Raw genomic sequence first — 19147 nt, 5'->3', positions numbered from 1 at the left:
TGTGTGTGTGTGTGTGTGTGTGTGTGTGTGTGTGTGTGTGTGTTAAACTGGGTGAATTCATTTTTTTGTAACATTTCCTAGCCAAACTTGAATTTTTGTGGTTACTTATATGTTGTCATGGATTTTTTTTTTTTTAAATCTCCCACTGAATCAAATATTTTACAAGGTTAAAACAGATTCGAAGCTTAAAGGTCAACTTTTTAGGAAATTAGGATAATCCTTTTATTTCCAGCAGAAGTCACATCAAAAAATATTATTGGGGGCAGGGAGAGACACTCTATGTAGAACTTCTGGAGGTCTTTATGCTTGTTTAATATGAGTAGTACTTGGCTTGGCAGTCAGAAGATGTGGTTGCCTCTAACTGAAGCTTCATATACACATGCTTAGGTATAGACTAAACAAACGAGACAGAATGTGTTAATTAGTGCGCTTTAAAGGTGCTTCATTTAAATACATTTTAGTGCCTTCGGGCAGAGACGGCCAAGCTGTTTCCCCCCATGTGGTCTTTATGGTGAGCTGAACAAACTACCCGCTGGCATAACTTCATATTTACAGAACAGGAAGAGCATTGCAAGAGATAAAAAGGCTTCTTACAGAACTCTCAGCAAGAAAGCAATTACGCATGTTTCTCCATTTTCCAATATCATTTCCCATGTCCATGATCATGGTGCATAAGGGGTTGCTCCCGATGCGTTCATCCAAGTGTAAGCATTTATGACTGTATGAATATGTGGGTGAATGAGGCTTGTAGTATAAAGCGGTTTGAGTGCTCAAGCAGAGTAGCAAAGCTCTATACAAGAACCAGTCCATTTACCATAACTGTCATAGATACTCACCAGCATCTGTCACGACAATATACTGCTAGAGTCCATCATATGTAGAAAATGGTTTTTCTGTTTGTTTCAGGTTTAAAATTGGATGATAATGTCAGACTAGGTGGCTCTCACACACATTTTCTTTGATGAATTACCCTCTCGCAGAAAACTAACCTCAAATAAGATCATAACATTTTTCTGAGACACAGAAATAGCCCTCTGTTTTAAAAAGAAAAAGTCAGAAAGAAAAAGGGAGAGGCGTGGAAAGGGGATAATGGCAAAGCATTTCACAATGGAGGGAGTGGGCTGACTTGAAGCCATAGGCAATGTGGTTTTCATCAGAGACATACAATGCTGGTTTCCATAAGCCAATTACGCCTACATGTAATCATCTCCGAAATCAGCGCAGACAGGAGAAGTACCGAGGGGCCAGAGATGTCCTTTTACCCACAAGTGGTCATCCAGGTGTAAGGGGATAGGTTTTCAAAGAAAGCTTCCCTGAGCTTCTTTCTCAACAAGATGACCGCATCGGACTAGTGTTTGATCCTGCTAATCTTTTCAGCTGACAGATCCATTCCTTCTCCGGACCGCAAGGGATCTGGTGTTGTCTGTGTGGACCAAAGGAGAAAGTAACCCTTCATTTCAAACCACCATGCCATGTAACTTGGCCACAACTATGTCCAATTGGACTTTTTGGTTGGTTTTTGCTCCCCTCCTCTCTCTTTATGCTTTTAAAAATAACAGGGATTTTGACATGACTGTATAAGCTCGGGAGATTTTCAACGTGACTGTAACAACTCAAGAAAAACAAACTGAAAGTACAATTTTATAACAAATGGAAAACATGGCTCATTCTGAATTGTACTGGAGTGTTTACAAGGCAAATTTGTTAGAGAGGATCAGAACTTGAACAGAATCCAACCCAGGCCGTCTTTTGGAAGCATTCAATGATTTAGCTGAGCCTTTAAAATTACAGGCGTCCCTCTGTAAACATATTTTTGGCTGCCACACGTCATCATCAGAAGCTTCTTGTTTTTATTATCTTTATCCATGTTCGCCACCTTCTCAGTCACACTTTGTCCTCTTCCCACATTGGGGTACAATATGGGATAGATGCTATATAACAAGAGAGGATGCTGAACATGTCGAATGGACCGAGCGAAAGAGTTTTGCAGTTCCCAGATTCCCGATAAAAGTGTCTGTGCCCACATATTTGATCTCATTTGAAGTAGAACTACAAAAAAAAAAAAAAGTTTGTCCTTGTCAGGCATTCAAGTCTTTTATCTCATTAAAGCACACAAGTGCGCAGAAACCTACAACACTGACGTGAAACCAATTCGTCTGCATTTCACGTTATGAAAGCAAAATACCCAAATGGTGGCATCAACTTCTGCTTACCTAAAATAACCCAAGGACGAGATTTTCAGCAAAGCTCCACTCACGGTAAATATTTTTCACCTGTCAGCGAGTGGAGGAGAGATAGTCATATTCAGACTCAAAAGTAAATATGGAAAGCGCGCCCAAATTAACTGTGAAAATTCAAGGACAACGATGAGTGTGACACACTCTGATGGTAACACACGCACACACAGACAGAGCTGCCCTCTGGCATAATGAACCTTCTACAACAATTACCTCATGGATTTCTCTGCAGACAGCTTACTATAATCTAACATGGGCGAGGGAGCAAAAGGGGCAGTCAGCTGAGCCGCGCAGGGATATCTAGCCTGTGATTTATGACTGGCATTCAGTGGCCGATCCATCCCCAGACACCACACCAATAATCCTTAAATAAGATTCATGGGCTAAATCTCGCTGGATTTCATTTTCCCGTGACTGAGATGGCGGCTCCACAACACAGAGTCTCTTGAGCAGAAAGTGCCATTGCTTTCTTCTTTCCAGCAGCTGTCTTTACAAATCCTGGCCAATTGAACTTTATTATTACGTTAAATTACTAATACCACTTCTTTTAACATCAAGAACAAGGTCCTATAAATCTTTAGAGACACACAGAATACAGATTTAATCTTTGAAAGGCTCCTGGCACAGTCATGCAGTCTGACCTACTCACAGGTAAAATGCTTACATGACACAGAGAAAACCCATAGGGCTGAACATTCGATGAAATAAACATCAAGACCAGCAGAAGGATCCTTACCTTCCCAGGAAACACTTGGGGAAGGTGGTGAGCTTGCGTTTCCGGTCCTTTATGAGGTTACCCTTGGTCATGAGGTGATAGAGCTTCTCTCCCTTCTCTGACACCATCACCCACGTATCCTGCTCCATGCCGAGCCTCAGACCTACACAGGAGAGGGTGCAAAGAGCCCGTCAGTATCACCGCATTAATAATCTTTGCACCTAGCTCCGATACTAAAAGCATCAATCACTAGACGGAGAAGGTTAATGTCTCCTAATTTGACAAGATAATCAGCAGTTGCAATAGCCTTCATTATGTGATCTGCTTGAGGGAAATAACACAGTTACACAAGAAACCCCTTCAGTCCTAGATGCAGATCCCACATGCTGTTCGCAGCTGGGATCTATTTGCGTTTTTAATCATTCAAGTTATATTGCTTTGTATCGATTTTCCCAAAACGCAGCCTATATTTTCAGTTATTTAAATCAAGACAGATGCTAAGGAGAAAACATTGACCAGCTTTCCCTGAGTGTAATAAAAGCCCTGACACTGACAAACAGTTGCTTACTTTTCCTGCGTTCCCTCTCTTTCATGATGGCCTCCAGCCACTCCTGCTTCTCCTCCGGGGTCTTGGCCATGCAGACGAACCACTTGTTCTTGGCCGTGTTGTGGATCTTCCAGCCGTTGTTCACTATGTTCCCGCTGCTGTGGTAGTCAGCTGAGGAGGAGAAAACACAGGCAGAAACAATCTCAGCTCCTTCTAGTTAGCTCTTTGCAAGGGGAGGACTTATTTAATCCCAGAACTTTTTCATATTTGAAAGGGGAAGGCCATGAGTCTGTGGGTACACTGATCGTGACACTGTAAACAGAGTTATTGAGAAGTTGGGTTCACAGTAAATAAGGGTTACCGCATGAAACACAGCAATAACATGGGGCACAAAGTGAGTCGCTGCAGAGAAAAGCAAAGCCGAATGACATAGTGACATCAGCGCTACTATAAAGGAGTGAAGAAAAAAACAATCTATAAATTAAAAAAAAACAAAAAAAACATTGCCTCTTGATGAGTTATTGCTTTCCTTTATAGCAGCGTGTGGTCTATTTTTAATAAATAAATAACTAAAACAAAACAAAAAACAACATCCAGAGAATATCATACTCTGTCTTACTGCAAATGCTGGACTCGGACTCATTTTTCCCTGCTCTACTATCAGACTTTCTATCGAGTGGTTCATTGATTATCGCTCTTCTCCTTTAATGAGATAAACGAGAGGGAACAAATGCAGAAGGAGGACCATCAATCAGCATTATTTACTACTGAGTCCTCAGAATACTCCTTCAGAGCTGGTGCGTACTTGTGATTAACTATGCCTGTAGTATATACATGTTAAGAAGCCTCCAGATAAAGGAAGTGAACTCTTGACCCATCATCATTTTCATCTTTTAGGAACCCCTTCCAGTCTCTTCCCAACATTCCTTTGATTTTTCTTTCTAAGCTTATCACAAAAAGCGACCCATTACAATCATCAATTACAATCACGTCTAAAAACACAGACGGTGTGGTGGTGGTGTCCTTTATATGGAATGCCCCGAGGACGTGTTTCAACCTCAGGCAGCAAGTGTGCGCCTGGGAAAAAGTCGTGGCACTTTGTTAACATAGGAATCCAAGCTAAAATAATCCAGTCACCCTGGCTTTAAGATTGAGATCTCCCGCCTGTGGTGAAGAACACCCACAAGTTACTGCTCTGCCGCCTGCCTCGCCTGTTTATCCAGACCCAAGCCCATCCATCCCTCACCAAAAACACCCAATATTACTGCCCATCTAGGACCGTTGGAAAGGAAATGATGGCTTCTACAAATATAAATGCTAATCAGTGGCTATGTGAGGCCAAAAGACACAAGCGCTCAAGTTCACCGAGGACCAGCAGCAGCACAGCCCCAAGGATATGTAACTATAGACGTCTAAAAAATGTTTATAGGTAAGTCTCATTTTTCCATTGGCGATCCAAGTGTAAAAATCACACAGTTGTGCACCAGCTCACGCCAAGGACTATGTTGTCTACTTCTCCGTGTGGCTTATTATGGCATGTATTTAAATTCCTGCTGCCAGAACTGCTGTAAGTGGTCCTGGCAAGTTAGCACAGGCAATGACAAAAAATAATAAACTCAAACAGCAGCTGTCCAAAATAACCAGGGTATCTTCTTTTAGAGCACTGCTCACCTGTGCCATCATCCACATTTTCCACCTCCATCACCTCAGTGCTGATTCTTCCCCTGAACAGGTAGCGAGGGCCCTCGGTGGACGTCTTACTGTTTTTTAAACGCCTTTGACGGAGAGAAACAAGATGATGATTAATCCTTAAACATTTAAATCATATTTAATAGACAGTCACACTTACCAGCCTATTTTGACATCAAAGGTAATCAGTAGCAAAATACTTTACATTTAATACTTGATACTGTATACTCAGCTTCTTCATCCGGTTTCCTGCTGCCAAACACAGATTAATTAGACGAGTTTCACGATTCAGTTTTGCCTGATCGGAATAAATGTCGTATTATTTGCATCCGAAGATTATCTGAAAGATCAATCTAAAAGGAAAATACTACCCAAACGTGGTGGTTCATATCCCTACCTTGATTAATCACCCAAAATTTCATCTAAATCCTTTTCTAATATGCGTCTTCCATCTCTGCCTCCTTAAACGTTTTTCCAACTCCCTCACAAAACAGAACCTAAAATACTTCCCATAGTAAGAGGAAAGGAACAGTGCAGTGAATTATTTATAAAGTCTGTACTTTAAATGTTCTGTAGGAGGACAGACACACAGGAATTAGCACAAATATAATATTTTCATTCTCTCTGGAGAAGAGTAATGAATAAAAAGTCACCTATTTTTCTTCTTGCAGTAGACCAGAAGCTTGTCGAACAAGAAAAAAATCCTCTCTTGTATGTTCCCAGCTGAAATCTTCAGCAGGACACCCTGCATTAGCATCTCCGTGCATGTGTCTGTGATATTTGAACCCTGGAAATGGACAATGGTGCAGGAAACCCCCCCCCCCCCAAAAAAACAGGTGAGTTGTCATTAACATGCATGAGAGACGTGGGAATTTGTGCACAAAGTTCAAGTTTTAATTTTAAACTATAGTAAAGTATATAAACTGTGGCATTTATCATTCACATATATTGTCTGAACAGGAGGAGGGACTACAGAGCCCAACTTTTTCCTCTTCCCACTCTCAGGGGTCTGTAAAAACACCCCCGCTTCCTCACAGCAGATTGCTGTGGGATTTTAAAAACGCGCGGCCGTTAATAGCCTCTACAGAACAACATCCCGTCCAGTCCAACCATGTGCTGCACTGTCGCGTCTGGTCACCAGATTGGTTGGGGTTCCTGCTGCAAGTGATAAAGTGTGCTGTCTTTTCCCCTTACCTTGCCTGCTCTGGGAATTTATGTACCACGTTTGATCAGCCCTCCAGAGCTAAAAATAACCCCCATGCGCACAGAGGCGGAAAATGTGCTCCCAACGGAGACACGGGCGGGCCAAAACCTATCCCACGTTTTTCCCCCCCCCCCTTCTTTTCCTCCCTTCCCTTCTGCTGATCATTTTTCACTTTTCTTCCCCTGCTCTGTTCTTCGCTATCTTTTATTCCTTCCTCCACACTTTTCTTTTTAACTCTCCCACTCTTTCAAGGGCCCATGACCAGATGTTAAACTAATTTGCAGCTTTTCAATGTGTGCGCACCAGACACAGAAAGAGGTCTCGGTCACTTGAAGGGGCCAATGGCAACATCACACCGGTCCAGATTGTAAAGCAGCGTGTCCTTAATGGAAGAACTGACACTTCCTCTTTGTGTTAGACATGCTTTTAGCAGAGCCTCCATCCTATTCACTTAAATTTGCACTTCTTTTGCAGCATTTTTCACTTGTTCTTTATATTAACCGTGCTCCATAGAAAAAGCTTCACACTTCAAACCCTCAATCATCCGTTTCATCCAGAATTCAAGCATCTACTTTCATAGTAAGACAATGACTCATAACAACTGCAAAGCAGGATATGCCATTAATTAAGAGGGAAAAAAAATAAAGCATTAAGCTCTGAAGTGGTATTTGCCAATTACCTCGAGAGATGAGAGAATTTTTTAAGCTAAGGAAGCCAAATCAAGCAAACTCTACAACTCAAGTACATTTTAAGCATGCTAATTAAACTAGAGAACAGAATGTGAAATGAAACTTGAAACTACAACCCTCTAGTCTAAAATTAACATATTTTTATAGTGCACAGTGACAAAACACAGACACATGCAACACTAACCAACTGGCAATCACTACCCTGACGAATGCTGGCAGCACACAATCATGGCGACCACTTTGGGCCACAGCCCTGCTTCTCACACGGGAGGTGAACCTGCCAGGATGCCCCGAGGGTAGCCAGCAGTGAAGCGGGTCAGCGCTAACAAGCAATCATCCCAGGAGGAGGAGCAGAAATGGAAAAAAAACAGCGGCTCTCACAATCACTCCTCATCCCACTGAAATACCTCAAAAACACCCACACAGAAAAACAAGATACAACCATCACTCAGTTCTTTCTCCCTCCACCTCTCTTCTCTCCCTCTTAGTTCCATCTCATTTAGAGCCGGAGAGCCTGGCGTGCAGCAGTCGCAGGACCAGCTCCAGAATGAGCTAATGTTTACAATTAATAAAAAGTACTGAGGGGAAACTGCAAAGTAGCTACAGCCAGGATTATGTTGAACACAAGATGTCACCCCACCCAAAAACTAAGCCTGACTCTGATTACGCTATTCTTAGATTTGTGTGTGTTTGTGTGTCGCTAAAACCTGTATAATGGCCTTACATTGAGGTTTTGGGTTGGATTTAAACTGTATTAATGGATCCACTATTGAAGTTCCTGCCATATATTTTACTGTAAAGCAAAACACTCGCACTAAAAGGCATCCAATAATACAGCAACTCTTTAAAGTTGTGGGTGACCATAGAAAAAGTAGAACAAGTCAGTCAAATGCAAGAAACTCTAAACATTTTAGTCAAAAAGCCTGTTTTCTATTTAGAAACAAATATCTGTTGCTGCCTGAAAAGGCTCTATCAACACTGCAGCATGTCTCTGTGTGCATGTGTGCTCGAAGCCCTAAGGCCCTTTCACATGAAGCCAGGTCAATTACATAAGTATTCTGCCCTCTTTCTGTACAATTACCATCACTTTTTACACTTTTTCCAACTGCTACGACCCCTTATTAAGCCTACCTACGGGGGGGAAAAATAACCCTACATACAAAGAAGTGCAATCTACCCGATGGTGATCTGACTGCTCACCCCAAAGCGTGACGGCTTTAACTCAACCATGCAAAAGAAGTATGGCTATTGTGAATACAAGTCATTGTTCCCGGCGAGTATGCGAAAGCTTAAAAGGCTACACAAGTCAGGCCATGTGGAATTCTTGCTGGCACAGGGCTGAGTAACTTTAAATAAGTCATGACTTTCAGCTTAAGTAGTGAAAGCTCAGCTTAGGACAAAAACAAAACAAATCCCCAAAACTCTGAAATACAGCAAGACGTTAAGTTAAAGTTAATGAAATAAATCATTAAACATGCTTTACTGAGGCTCACCTCCCAGCCCTCGATATGCGACTGCCATTCCTCCAAAATCTCCAATTTTTCCATCTGTCTCTTGGCCTCATTGATGCTGGAGCACACCTCTTTCATCACCTGCAGAGACTCCTGTACCAGAGCATAGTCGTTGTGCTTCTTCGGGGTCCTCTTAAGCAGCTCCTACGCATGTACAGATCACACAAAATGTCACATAATTTCACAGAAAAGTATAATTAAAGCGACGCAGTTGGAAGAATAGCCGGCAAATATTGCTCCATCATGAAAAGCACTTCACTTTTCACTCTCTCGTGGTTTTTGAGTTTAGTGGTTTAAACCCTTCTGCTGAAATGCCAATCTCATAATCTGTAGTCTAAACACTGTGTTTTAGCATGTCAGCTACTATTAGTGCACAATTTACACTCTTCTGGATGTATTGGTGTTACTTTACGGCCCTGGCAGCTGAAAGACTTCAAAAACGCAGCGCATCGGATTACCCCCTTATTATCATAACATCTCTGCGCATATGTTGGTGGCTGTTTAGAAAGCGCCTGGGAGAATTAATAGATCATAACAAGACAAATGAATAGGGACAGCTCAGATCACCAACTCAAACAAGCCTTTGAAAATGTATTTCATTTCACTCACGTTTCACATTCAAAAATGGAAACTTCAAAACTAACAACCTAGAGTGCCAGTGTGAATGAGCCCAGTCAAAGTGTCTGAAAGCGCAGCTGGGCCGCGGAGGTGATGATAGGCCTCGTGTTATTCCTCCAATGTGGCTGTGCCAGGGAACTAAAGCAGAGACGTGTCAGAATATGAGGCCAGTGTTTCATTAGCAAGGCAGAGGTTGATGTGAATAGGATGGGACAGCCCTAACTAATGACTAGGTGTGGTTGGACGAAAAGAGGGGAAGAAGTTGCTCTACAGAGGTGGCGCATGGGTGTGGTATCGCTTTAACACATGGTTAGCATGCACAAGACTATACTCACTCTGAGCAGCAACGGGTACTTGCAAATCCTCTGAATGGGAGCTACCAGATATCCCTCCAGTGGGACCTCTGTGTTTTTCCTGCCTCCCAGCAACATGTAGTTCTGGTAGGATTGAGAGGAGAGGATAACAGAGGAGAGTTAAATGAAATATGAAACATTGTCAGAGAATTCGTACTAATAATAAAAAAAAAAAAAAAAACATTACCAGTTACGAAGTGCTTTAAAGCTAGTTAAAGGTATGAATGTTCCAGCATACAGATTCATATATATAGTGTTACATTCATTGCAACATACAACAAATGCAACAAAGTATTTGAGAAAGATTATGAAGAAGCTAACCTATAAAATGAGTTTTCAGCATTCTGTTCAAGCAGGCTGTTCCAAAGTCTGGACGCTACAACCTCAAAAGTCTCCAGTTTTAAAATAAAAGCGCCGAACAGTTAGCAGGTATCAAAATACATCGAATGCATACACAAAACTTTATGTGTTAGCATAAATTAGCAAAAAGCTGTGAAAATATTTTCATCTTCAATAAATTAACAAAATGATACAGAACTATTTAACAGCTGATTATTTCTTTTAAGTGATGTAACCGTTACAAATGTATTTGTGCCATTAGCTAACCATTTCGATGTTTAGCCATGATGTTTATCTTGCTATTTCAACTGTTAACCCTCAGAGTTAGCTAACATTTAACTTACAGCTATACTTTTAGCAAAATTACTGACAACTTTTTTATTCCAAATTCAAGCTAGCTGGCTGTACTTCAGCTGTGTTTGTCTATGACTAGACTTTAGCTAAAACATTTCAACAGTTAGCCATGAATTTAGAAAGCTATTTGAAACACATAGCTAACTTTCCTATTCCAATTTGTTCAAGTCCTGTCAATTCTTTCATTTTAATAGGTGAAGTAATCTTTCAAACTACACTTTAGTAAGAAGTATTTTCTGGGTTATTTGTAGCCATGTTTTGGAATCACGACACTACCAACACTATCCACAAACTATAAGTTTTACTTTTCTCCCTCAGCATGACAATTCATGTGGTAGGTTGCAAATTATGAGGAAATATTCAATCACACCTTTCTCTCACCTGAAATTTAGAAGCGGTACTGCTGAATATAAACACTAAACCAGATTTTATTGCTGTCAGCAGGCCAAAGGTTATAGTGGAGGTTATATGGAGTGGATATCCCCATCTTGGTCAGGGTCTGGGAGATGACCTGAAGTATATAAGCTCATGGCGGACTGGAGCTTGGAGGGTAACACGAGACCCAAACGGCCCTGATGGCAGGCTAGGTTACCAAAGGGTTAAGGCTATAAAGACCACAGCAGATCAGTGTCGGTTAATACCTTTGGCTAAACTGCCTCCTTAGATTAAAGACACCAGTTTTCCATATAGTTGTATATAGTACATGCATGTGCACATTTGTCTCTCACCCTATCAATTACACTTTGAGAAAAGGTCATACACTTCCCCACAGACGTCTCCAATCAATACAAGCAGACCTGCCGTCATACTCTAGTTTTTCTAAGTGTTTAACTCTTTACTGGAAGAAGGCGTCGTCTTTTCATCGTCTCCAAACACAGGGTGTGATGAGATGCTTATAACTGTCACACACAAAAAAAGGAGCCAAAATTATTAACAGAGGATAAAACTATGATTGGGGACCTGTGCATAAACAGAGAAGAAAAATGTGCACATTTTTTGACCTCCCTAAACACAATCCAGCAGTGGGAACGTAGTCAACTTTGTTCTCGCAACACGATGCTCCCCTGTGGAAGTGAAAGTTTCTAAGAGCGTCGGAACAGGAAGTGGGAGTCAGCCCACACACAGGGGCAGAGCCACATCAGCTGTCAAACAAACTGGGACACAGAGTAGAGGGTTTTACACTGTCCAGCTGCTATGTGTGGGTGACTGCGTGTTTGTATGCCTAGGAGAGTGTGTAGTGGCCCTTAGAAATCACCTCAGACGCTTTAATTGTTCCAGAAATCATGTTTCTGTTTTACCAAGAACTAAAACAGATTTCTCAGATTTAGGCTTGAACTTACAATTTAATCGTTACTGAACCTAAACACATACATTTTTAAGACTGCTTACAGTTTCTTCAAATACACAAAGGTTCAGAGTCTCTTCTCACCAGTAAACATGTCCTGACATTTCTGATCTTATTGAGCTCCAGCAGCAGCCTCTGGGCCTTCTCGTGGTTCCCGCAGTATTCGTCATAAATCTGAAAACGGCTCCTCTGCAAGAGCCAGAAAAAGTCAAGGTGAGAAAAAAAAAGGGGGGGACATGTAAGGAGCAGAAATTATGGTCAGAAAGCAACAGAAAGAGGGCAACAAAGTCAAACAGAAAAATGGGAAAGGAGAGGAGGGCATCAGAAAACAAATGAACCCAGACAGGGCAGTAAAGAAGACAGGAAATCTGACTGCAAAATAAAGAAAGATGAGAGAGAGAAATAGGCAAACTGACTGGAGAGCACATATATATAATTGAGAAGATATAAATTATTCGTCCCACTCATCACCAAATACATAATAGTGATCATATCCTGCCATCTGCCTTGCAGCCATGACCGACAACCTTCCACCAAAGCCATTCATATGACATCCATACTCATTGTCTTTCGCAGCGGGCCCAGACCACACAGCCTCTAAATCACTCACTACAAAGCAGCAAAAATAGTACGCAGTCTTCAGCCGTGCTGCTGTGCCGCAGAAGACGAAGCGGGTGATCTGAAGAGACATAACTGTCAAAACAAGCGGGAGCGCGTACGAAAACAGAACTTTATGATTAACTTTACAGATCGCCCGACTCGAATCGTGTTTTCGAGGAAGACTATTTACGAACACCCAAATTGTTTATGTTCTGGCCTTGCGATGGATTGACTGATTCCAATGCATTCCCAAAAGGAAAGTTTTCAGCCAGCATGAACTAATGTTCAGGCCTGAGTCACAGAGGGAGTTGCACTGCCCAGCTGGCTGGCTTTTTTGTATTTCTGGAGTAGATTGTAGTGATTTGTTGGTGCTATAAAAGTTTCATGAAAGAATTACACAGAGTAGGAAACTCTGAAAAACGCTGCATAATACGTTAGGCGTGTCTAATTTGTTTCATCTCTATGGACACACATGACTGCTCATGACTGAATTATGGTCATAAGTTTTCAGTATATCCCATCTTGCTAATGAGGTCATCATGTCATAAACCTAAATGTACCACTTATACTGCCAGGTCATCTCTCTTGCACCTGTATGAGCAGCAGCTAGATGCGACTGACAAACTCGCCTTATCCCCAACAGAAGGACGCTCAGATTTATTAGACTTTGAAGACCGTTATACGCCAGCGTGCCTCAAGGCTTCGCATCAAAGAACCGCGATATACAGTGGGAAAGAGCAGTATATCAGAGCTCTATCAGGCATATCGCACATGTGGGCACTCTCACCGTGAGCAATCCAAGGGAGTTAAATTGACAACACGTGGAGCACGTCGGCATAACCGTGCACCGAAGCCTCGACAGAGGGTTTTTTTCCCCCCTTTTTCAGATCACACGCTCCAGTGAACTGAGGAATATTACGAAGGGAGGTAGCATCAGTGCCACGGAGCTTTAGGAGCTCGGACAAAACATCGTAATTAAAATGCGTTGAGTTGACATTCAATTTGCAGAAGCACGAGTTGCACGAGTTACGTACAAAGTGCAAGAAGCAGCGACCGATTTCATGGTGAGCGTGAGGGTCGGGCTGCAGGAGGTCCTCCACCATGGACAGGAAGTCTTTGTGAACAGCCAGAATCTCCTCAATGTTAGAGAATAAGACCTAAAAGAGAGAGAGAGGGAGGGAGAAAGAGAGGCAGAGAGAGAATCAATACTTTGGCATATGCTTCCTCTTGTGGTCGGTGGTGCTTTGATGGCCACGGAATAAAAAACGAGGTTTCTTTGTAATGAGTATCTTAGCTTAAGATCTCTTTGATATTTGAATTTCAAACATAATTAGAGATATTTTAAAAGAAGGAAAAACAAAGGAACACAATGTTAAGATCTGTTGTGTGGAAACTTAGCCTTCATGTGGTGTTGACTTCTGCCCTTATTTATGTCATTTTTGTGGCGATATTAAAGAAAAAAACTGTGCTGGATAAGTGAAGCGAGTGAAATGAAACCAAAGCATGAAAACCAGAAGTCTTTCATGGGCGTTCTAAGGCCAGAATAAACTTAGTAGCTAGTGATACCAAGGAAAAAAGGAAAAACATCTGGGCAAATCCGATCGTTGCGTTTTCATTTTGGAGCACTCTCAGCCGCTCGGTGGCATTGCAGCTGTCGGCCTTTGCAGCGATGACCCTTTTCGTTATCTAAAAACCCCGTCAGCGTGTTCCCAAACAAATCAGAACATGAGGGGACACGTTCCAAAACACGGGACTTCCAGTAAATATCCAGTGAATGCATGTTTACCTTCAAAAGTAAGCAAGCTCAGAGAAGAAACGCTCCCACTGTGAGAGAGCATCCTTTATTATCCTCCAGCTGGGATAATTTAAAAATAGAATATATTTACAGCTGCTTCCTGGATCGCCCACTGCTTCTTCTACAGTCCAGAACTTGATGCAAGTTCAGGTTGAAAGAACCCCCACCCCCCTCCAAAAGAAGCTTAATTGTTAAATGAAACTTCCCAACTGTTCACGGGTAATGCCGCTGAGTGCAGTGTCAGAGCGAAAGACTGCTTCTCACCTTCACCGTTTCCTCTGTGACGTTCTTTTCGATTTTGGTGGCTGCGTACTGATTGAGACGATGCAGGAACACCTGAAGCAGAGCAGAAAAGGAAAACAACAGTTAACACTGTGGAAACGGTCCCACGGTAAATTGCTTTTTGGCATTTGATCTCTTGAACCTTAAACGGGCTGAATAGAAGACAATATTTGAGGCTTTCTGTGTGCAGCTGCAACTCTTCACAGCCACAGTAAATTGGTAACCTTCACAATGGACACCTGATATTGGCGAAATACAATCTTTACACTAAATGGGGGGGTAGGGGGAAAAAAATTGCAGCTCGTGGTATTTCAAAGGCAGCGTTAAGTGGTTTTGGATGTGAATTGTAAAGGCCAACAGTGTGTGAACTGAGATGGATGGAAAGTGCTCTTAACTTTCTTCAGTCTCCGAGGACGCTGGTTCCCAGGCTGCTTTGCTGCATAAGCGCCCGACAACCCATTTAATGCTTCAGGGAACTTTCTGAGAATGGCAAATTAAGAAGGTGTGCTTCAAATGTAGTGCTAAAATGGGACTAAGGAGAAATTAGTCATTTTCTGAACTCTGCCTAAGGGAGAGCTTTTAAAGACGAAGACATCCATCAGTGGGTACCGGGTGAGAATCTTTACGTTTACTACATGTGTGCAGTGCTTGGGATAGGGTTTGGCAGAAAGCGATCCACCTTCAATTTGCTGCATCGTTTTCATTTTGATGGATGCTCGTATACGACTTACGGGAAGCTGTGATGAAATCAGAAGCAAGGCTGAAAAATCGAAACTTTTATAAAATATTAAGAAGATGTGAAATTACTGTCAATAGCTAAAAATGTTGCAATTTTTTTTCCCCCAAAACAAAACTTTTTCTTGCTGAAAACTTTAAATAAGAGTTAATTAAGCAGCACTCAAGAAATGTCATTGTTACAAAAATCATGAAACTGTATTCAAGAGTCAAAGAGTTTATTGTCATGTGTGCAAAGGAAAAAAGCATTTCTCTGCTGTCCACACAGATGCCGGTTAATATGTACAAACAGATAAAATACAAATAGCGTGAATAAATAAATGGAGGCAAAAATAAAACTGAAGTATTAAATAGATTTATGTGCAAAAGGGCTGAGCTTAATATGCTGGTTTGATATGTGAGATGACCAGATGTGCTAAAATTATTATTACTGTTAAAATAGGTCAGCTGTTCAAAACTCTGATAGCACTTGTTAGGCAGATTTGTAAAACACTACAAAGGGAAAAAAGGATCTATGTCACTATCAGTATTAAAATCCTATATCAGTCAGGCTCTACTATTACACCGATTAAACTGTGGTAAGATTCATGAACATGAAGACAAATTTACAAAGATGAAAGAAAACTGACGCAAAAACTATTTTTTGAACTAGATCTATTCAAACCACATCCACCGTGACAATATGATGAATTATAACTCAATCAATGGCCTGTCACACCAGTCCGAGCCAATGCGACATGGCAGACAAGAGAGACTGAAGTACAATACAACAGACTGACGCTGACATTTCAGCAGCCCATTCATTGGACAGAAAGCAGCAACAGCAGTTCTGTAAACATCAACGTGATCAAACTCCACACTGATGCGCAGTCACCTCAAGCAACAAAAACCTACATCTGTCTTTGCAGTTAACCCTAACCATGGGCATCCGCTTACTGCCCCACCGAGGGCCATAATGCCATCTGTCGCCCACTGCAGCCACACAGCAGGCAGCCTGACCTGAGCAAGCTAACATAATACAACCACAAAGCATGTTAACAGGTTACTTTAATGAGCACACAAGCCAAGAGTTATTCCTTGCCACTGAGATCTAAGTGAGCGCCTGTGACTATAGTAAGCTTATTGAACAGTTTCACTTGATTAATTGTGAACAGATGGAAAGCGGGTGGCGCTAGATTGGTGGTAAAATCTACATTTCAAGCTAATTACAAAGCCAATGTTCTGTTAACCGTTGTAAGAAAACAAGCCAACGTGAAAAAATTACTGAAATCTTTTTAATCACACAGTACTGACGTCAAGCAGCACTTCAAAAGGAAATGCACAAACAAATGTACGAATCTAGATTTGTGGTTGGAACGGGGGGAAAAAGAAAACGAGTGGGGCCTAAATAATCAGCCTTTTTGTTGTAGGCCAACTTCATGCTGATTACCATTCTGTAGCTGCCTTGCCTCGCAACTCTGCCACTCACTAGCATTAGCATCTGATTAGCAATTCTAATATGTACAAACATTAAGCAGAATCCGTCAGGCATTCGCAAAGGCCTGCCGGGGCTTATAGTGTATGACCTCAGCTGAGCAATTTTCATCAAAACAGTGCTTCCTATCACCAAAGACAGCCTTTATGGAGTATCACTTCTAATAATGAAAGGTCTACTCGACAGGAAATAATCTCTATATCTGCAACTCGCTAATTATCCTGCATATCTGCAGTTAAGAAGAGCTCTGCTGCAGAACGTCAGGAGACACCTCGAGATGCTTATCAGATTAAAAAAAGCATGAGACAAAATCGGATTGGACGGAGATAATAAACTGCATGACTTGTCAAATGAAGAAATGTTTTGTTACCATGAAAGGCTTGTGCTAAAAAAAAAAAAAAGAAAAGAAAAGAAAAAAACCATCAGTCTGGACGTTATTCCTAGAATTGCGGATGGCTCGGGCTTGATTTGTGGAAACGAACATATCTCTTCCGAACCGACTGCCAAAAGTGCCTTGTTGATGTTGTTAAAGAGACTAGCTCTGGAACAGCTCCCCGGACAGTGAATGGGAATTCGACTGGCTGAATATATGGACACAGTAACAGTACCCAGGGTGACCATTGCAACACCTAACAGCATGTATCTAAATCGAGCACTTATGTCATTCAAATCCAGTCTCATTTGGTTAGTGGAGTGTCTCTTCACTGCATCTGTTTTGTGGCTTAAAGCTTTGGTTGTAATATTATTAACAGTTCTTGCCAATATGATAATAATTAGTAGCTTGAAACAAACTGCATTGAAAATTGATTTTATAATAATTTTTTGAAGGTCATTTTCTTTAAACCTCAGGTATAATTTAATGCGAGTTCATTAAAACAAAAACAACAACAAAAAAAAAACACACCTTCTCACTAATCTCCTTATTTGCTATTCTTTCCTTGTGACAAGTGAAATGAATTTTTTTGTAGGATGTGTTTTCTTGCAGCAGTCCACTGTGTCTGCGTGCTGACCACTGTTGAATCGCAAACAGACTTCAATGGCTGCAGAGCTCAATGGGAGCCGTTCATGGTCAATGTCATGGCTTCTAAGACCAGATTTAAAGAAACAAGCATAAAAATACTGAACAACAAGTTGTGTTTCTTTTATGGAAGGTCTTTGTGGTTTAAATACTCTTTTCAATCACTACCAGATTTCTAAAAGATACTTTCTCAGAATTTTAGTGAGTAATTTCAATTTTTAATCATTTACCAACTTTTTTTTTCTTCTTTCATGAAAATGAAGGAAAAGAGTGGCCTTCAATACTCTCAAGTATGTTAGAGTATTTACTACTGCTGTCAATGTAACATTTATAGACTAATTTTGAACTCAAAACATAACCACCCCCTCAATAAGAGTATTGTAGAGTGTCCAGTTATATTAATGAAAGTTATGCATCTGCTAGATTCTCAGTCTCAACCTGCCAGTACTAAATCCCATTGCCACTTAGTGCTATTTGGCCAGCTGTGTCATTTAATTTCAATATTTAGTATGAAATAATGTCAGATTTCAAAAGCACAAAATGTCATCAATTAAAAAAGAAAAAAAAAATCAGTCTGCTCTTTTAGCCATATGTGCAAATCTCCATATAGGGAAAAAACAAGTCTGTTACATTTGCTGAGATCAGCAGGAGACTTTCAGAGTTTGAGAATTAATATGTGAACATGATTTGGTTTTATAATGTGCTTTATGCCATCATGCATCACAGGTTCTAACTGTGAATGACGTAGTGAATGATGGTCAGGTTAGTGTTGCTTTTTTCAGGAGTGGGACTGTTCCTCCCTATCAGCACATTAAAGCCGCTGCAACATCAGTTGCAAAACCATCAAACTGTGGGAGAGAAATATCTTCAGAGATGCCCTTCATAGCAAGACTTTCTAAATACTGTAGCTACTGTGGCAGATAGAACCTGCACAAGTTTACCTTTGCAGGGAGTTCTGATGTCAACAATCAGGCAAGTGAATGACAAAAAGTATTTCTAGGATTTATCTGAGTCTCCTGATGCTTTGAATCCAGTTAAATTCTGCTATATTTAGTTAACAATAGTTCCCACACTGAAAAAGTGGTGCTTGGTGTCTTAATGACAACTTAAAAAGGAATAGATCCATCACCCCCCTTCCTACTCATTTTCACCTCTAGCGTTACAGAATCCCGAGGGCTGAGAGTGAAACTCTGTTTCTGACATGATTGTTGATGCAGTGCCAAATCAGAGGAGGTTAAAAAAATAAATAACATGTTAGCATGTACTTTTACTTGTGCAACAGTGTGTTCAAATCGAATACATGCAATACACTACAGAGTACATGGATGGTATACTATGTATACTTAGCAAAGGGAAAACTTATTTTTCCTTCATACCTGATGGTTGCAAGATGGCCATGAACTGGTCTCTAAGCCAATGTGACTGGGGCCTTATTCACATGATCCTAGATAATCACCATGATTGGCAAACGCCCCAAAATAGCTGAGAAGTTAATGTCGCATGGTTAGTGGTCACATGTCTGTAAAACCTCAATAGAAGTCTAAGGGAAAACCACTTTTTGTCTTGACCACTGATAAACACTTTCTTGCTTAGTTTATGGGCTCAGTCACTCGTTTTGGGTGATACTGAAAAAATATTAAGT

The 19147-nt window shown here is 41.1% G+C and overlaps 1 protein-coding gene across 3 annotated transcripts in view; it reads right to left on the bottom strand.

The window, feature by feature from the left end:
- Window positions 1-19147, bottom strand: part of prex2 (phosphatidylinositol-3,4,5-trisphosphate-dependent Rac exchange factor 2) — a 92145-nt gene that overhangs the window by 60909 nt on the left and 12089 nt on the right. For all 3 annotated transcript variants that reach the window (XM_042224824.1, XM_005912175.3, XM_042224874.1), the window contains exons 2-10: window positions 14261-14332; window positions 13236-13358; window positions 11686-11790; window positions 9546-9647; window positions 8575-8736; window positions 5842-5975; window positions 5171-5274; window positions 3521-3670; window positions 2974-3115 (exon numbers count right to left, since the gene is read on the bottom strand). In XM_042224824.1, the coding sequence (XP_042080758.1) occupies window positions 2974-3115; window positions 3521-3670; window positions 5171-5274; window positions 5842-5975; window positions 8575-8736; window positions 9546-9647; window positions 11686-11790; window positions 13236-13358; window positions 14261-14332 (1094 nt within the window). The remainder of the gene's footprint in view (window positions 1-2973; window positions 3116-3520; window positions 3671-5170; window positions 5275-5841; window positions 5976-8574; window positions 8737-9545; window positions 9648-11685; window positions 11791-13235; window positions 13359-14260; window positions 14333-19147) is intronic.

This window comes from Haplochromis burtoni, unplaced genomic scaffold, assembly GCF_018398535.1.
Source record: "Haplochromis burtoni strain Fernald_Lab_line unplaced genomic scaffold, NCSU_Asbu1 Contig_1, whole genome shotgun sequence".
NCBI classification, from domain to species: domain Eukaryota; kingdom Metazoa; phylum Chordata; class Actinopteri; order Cichliformes; family Cichlidae; genus Haplochromis; species Haplochromis burtoni.
This window is presented reverse-complemented; position numbering and strand designations above follow the sequence as displayed.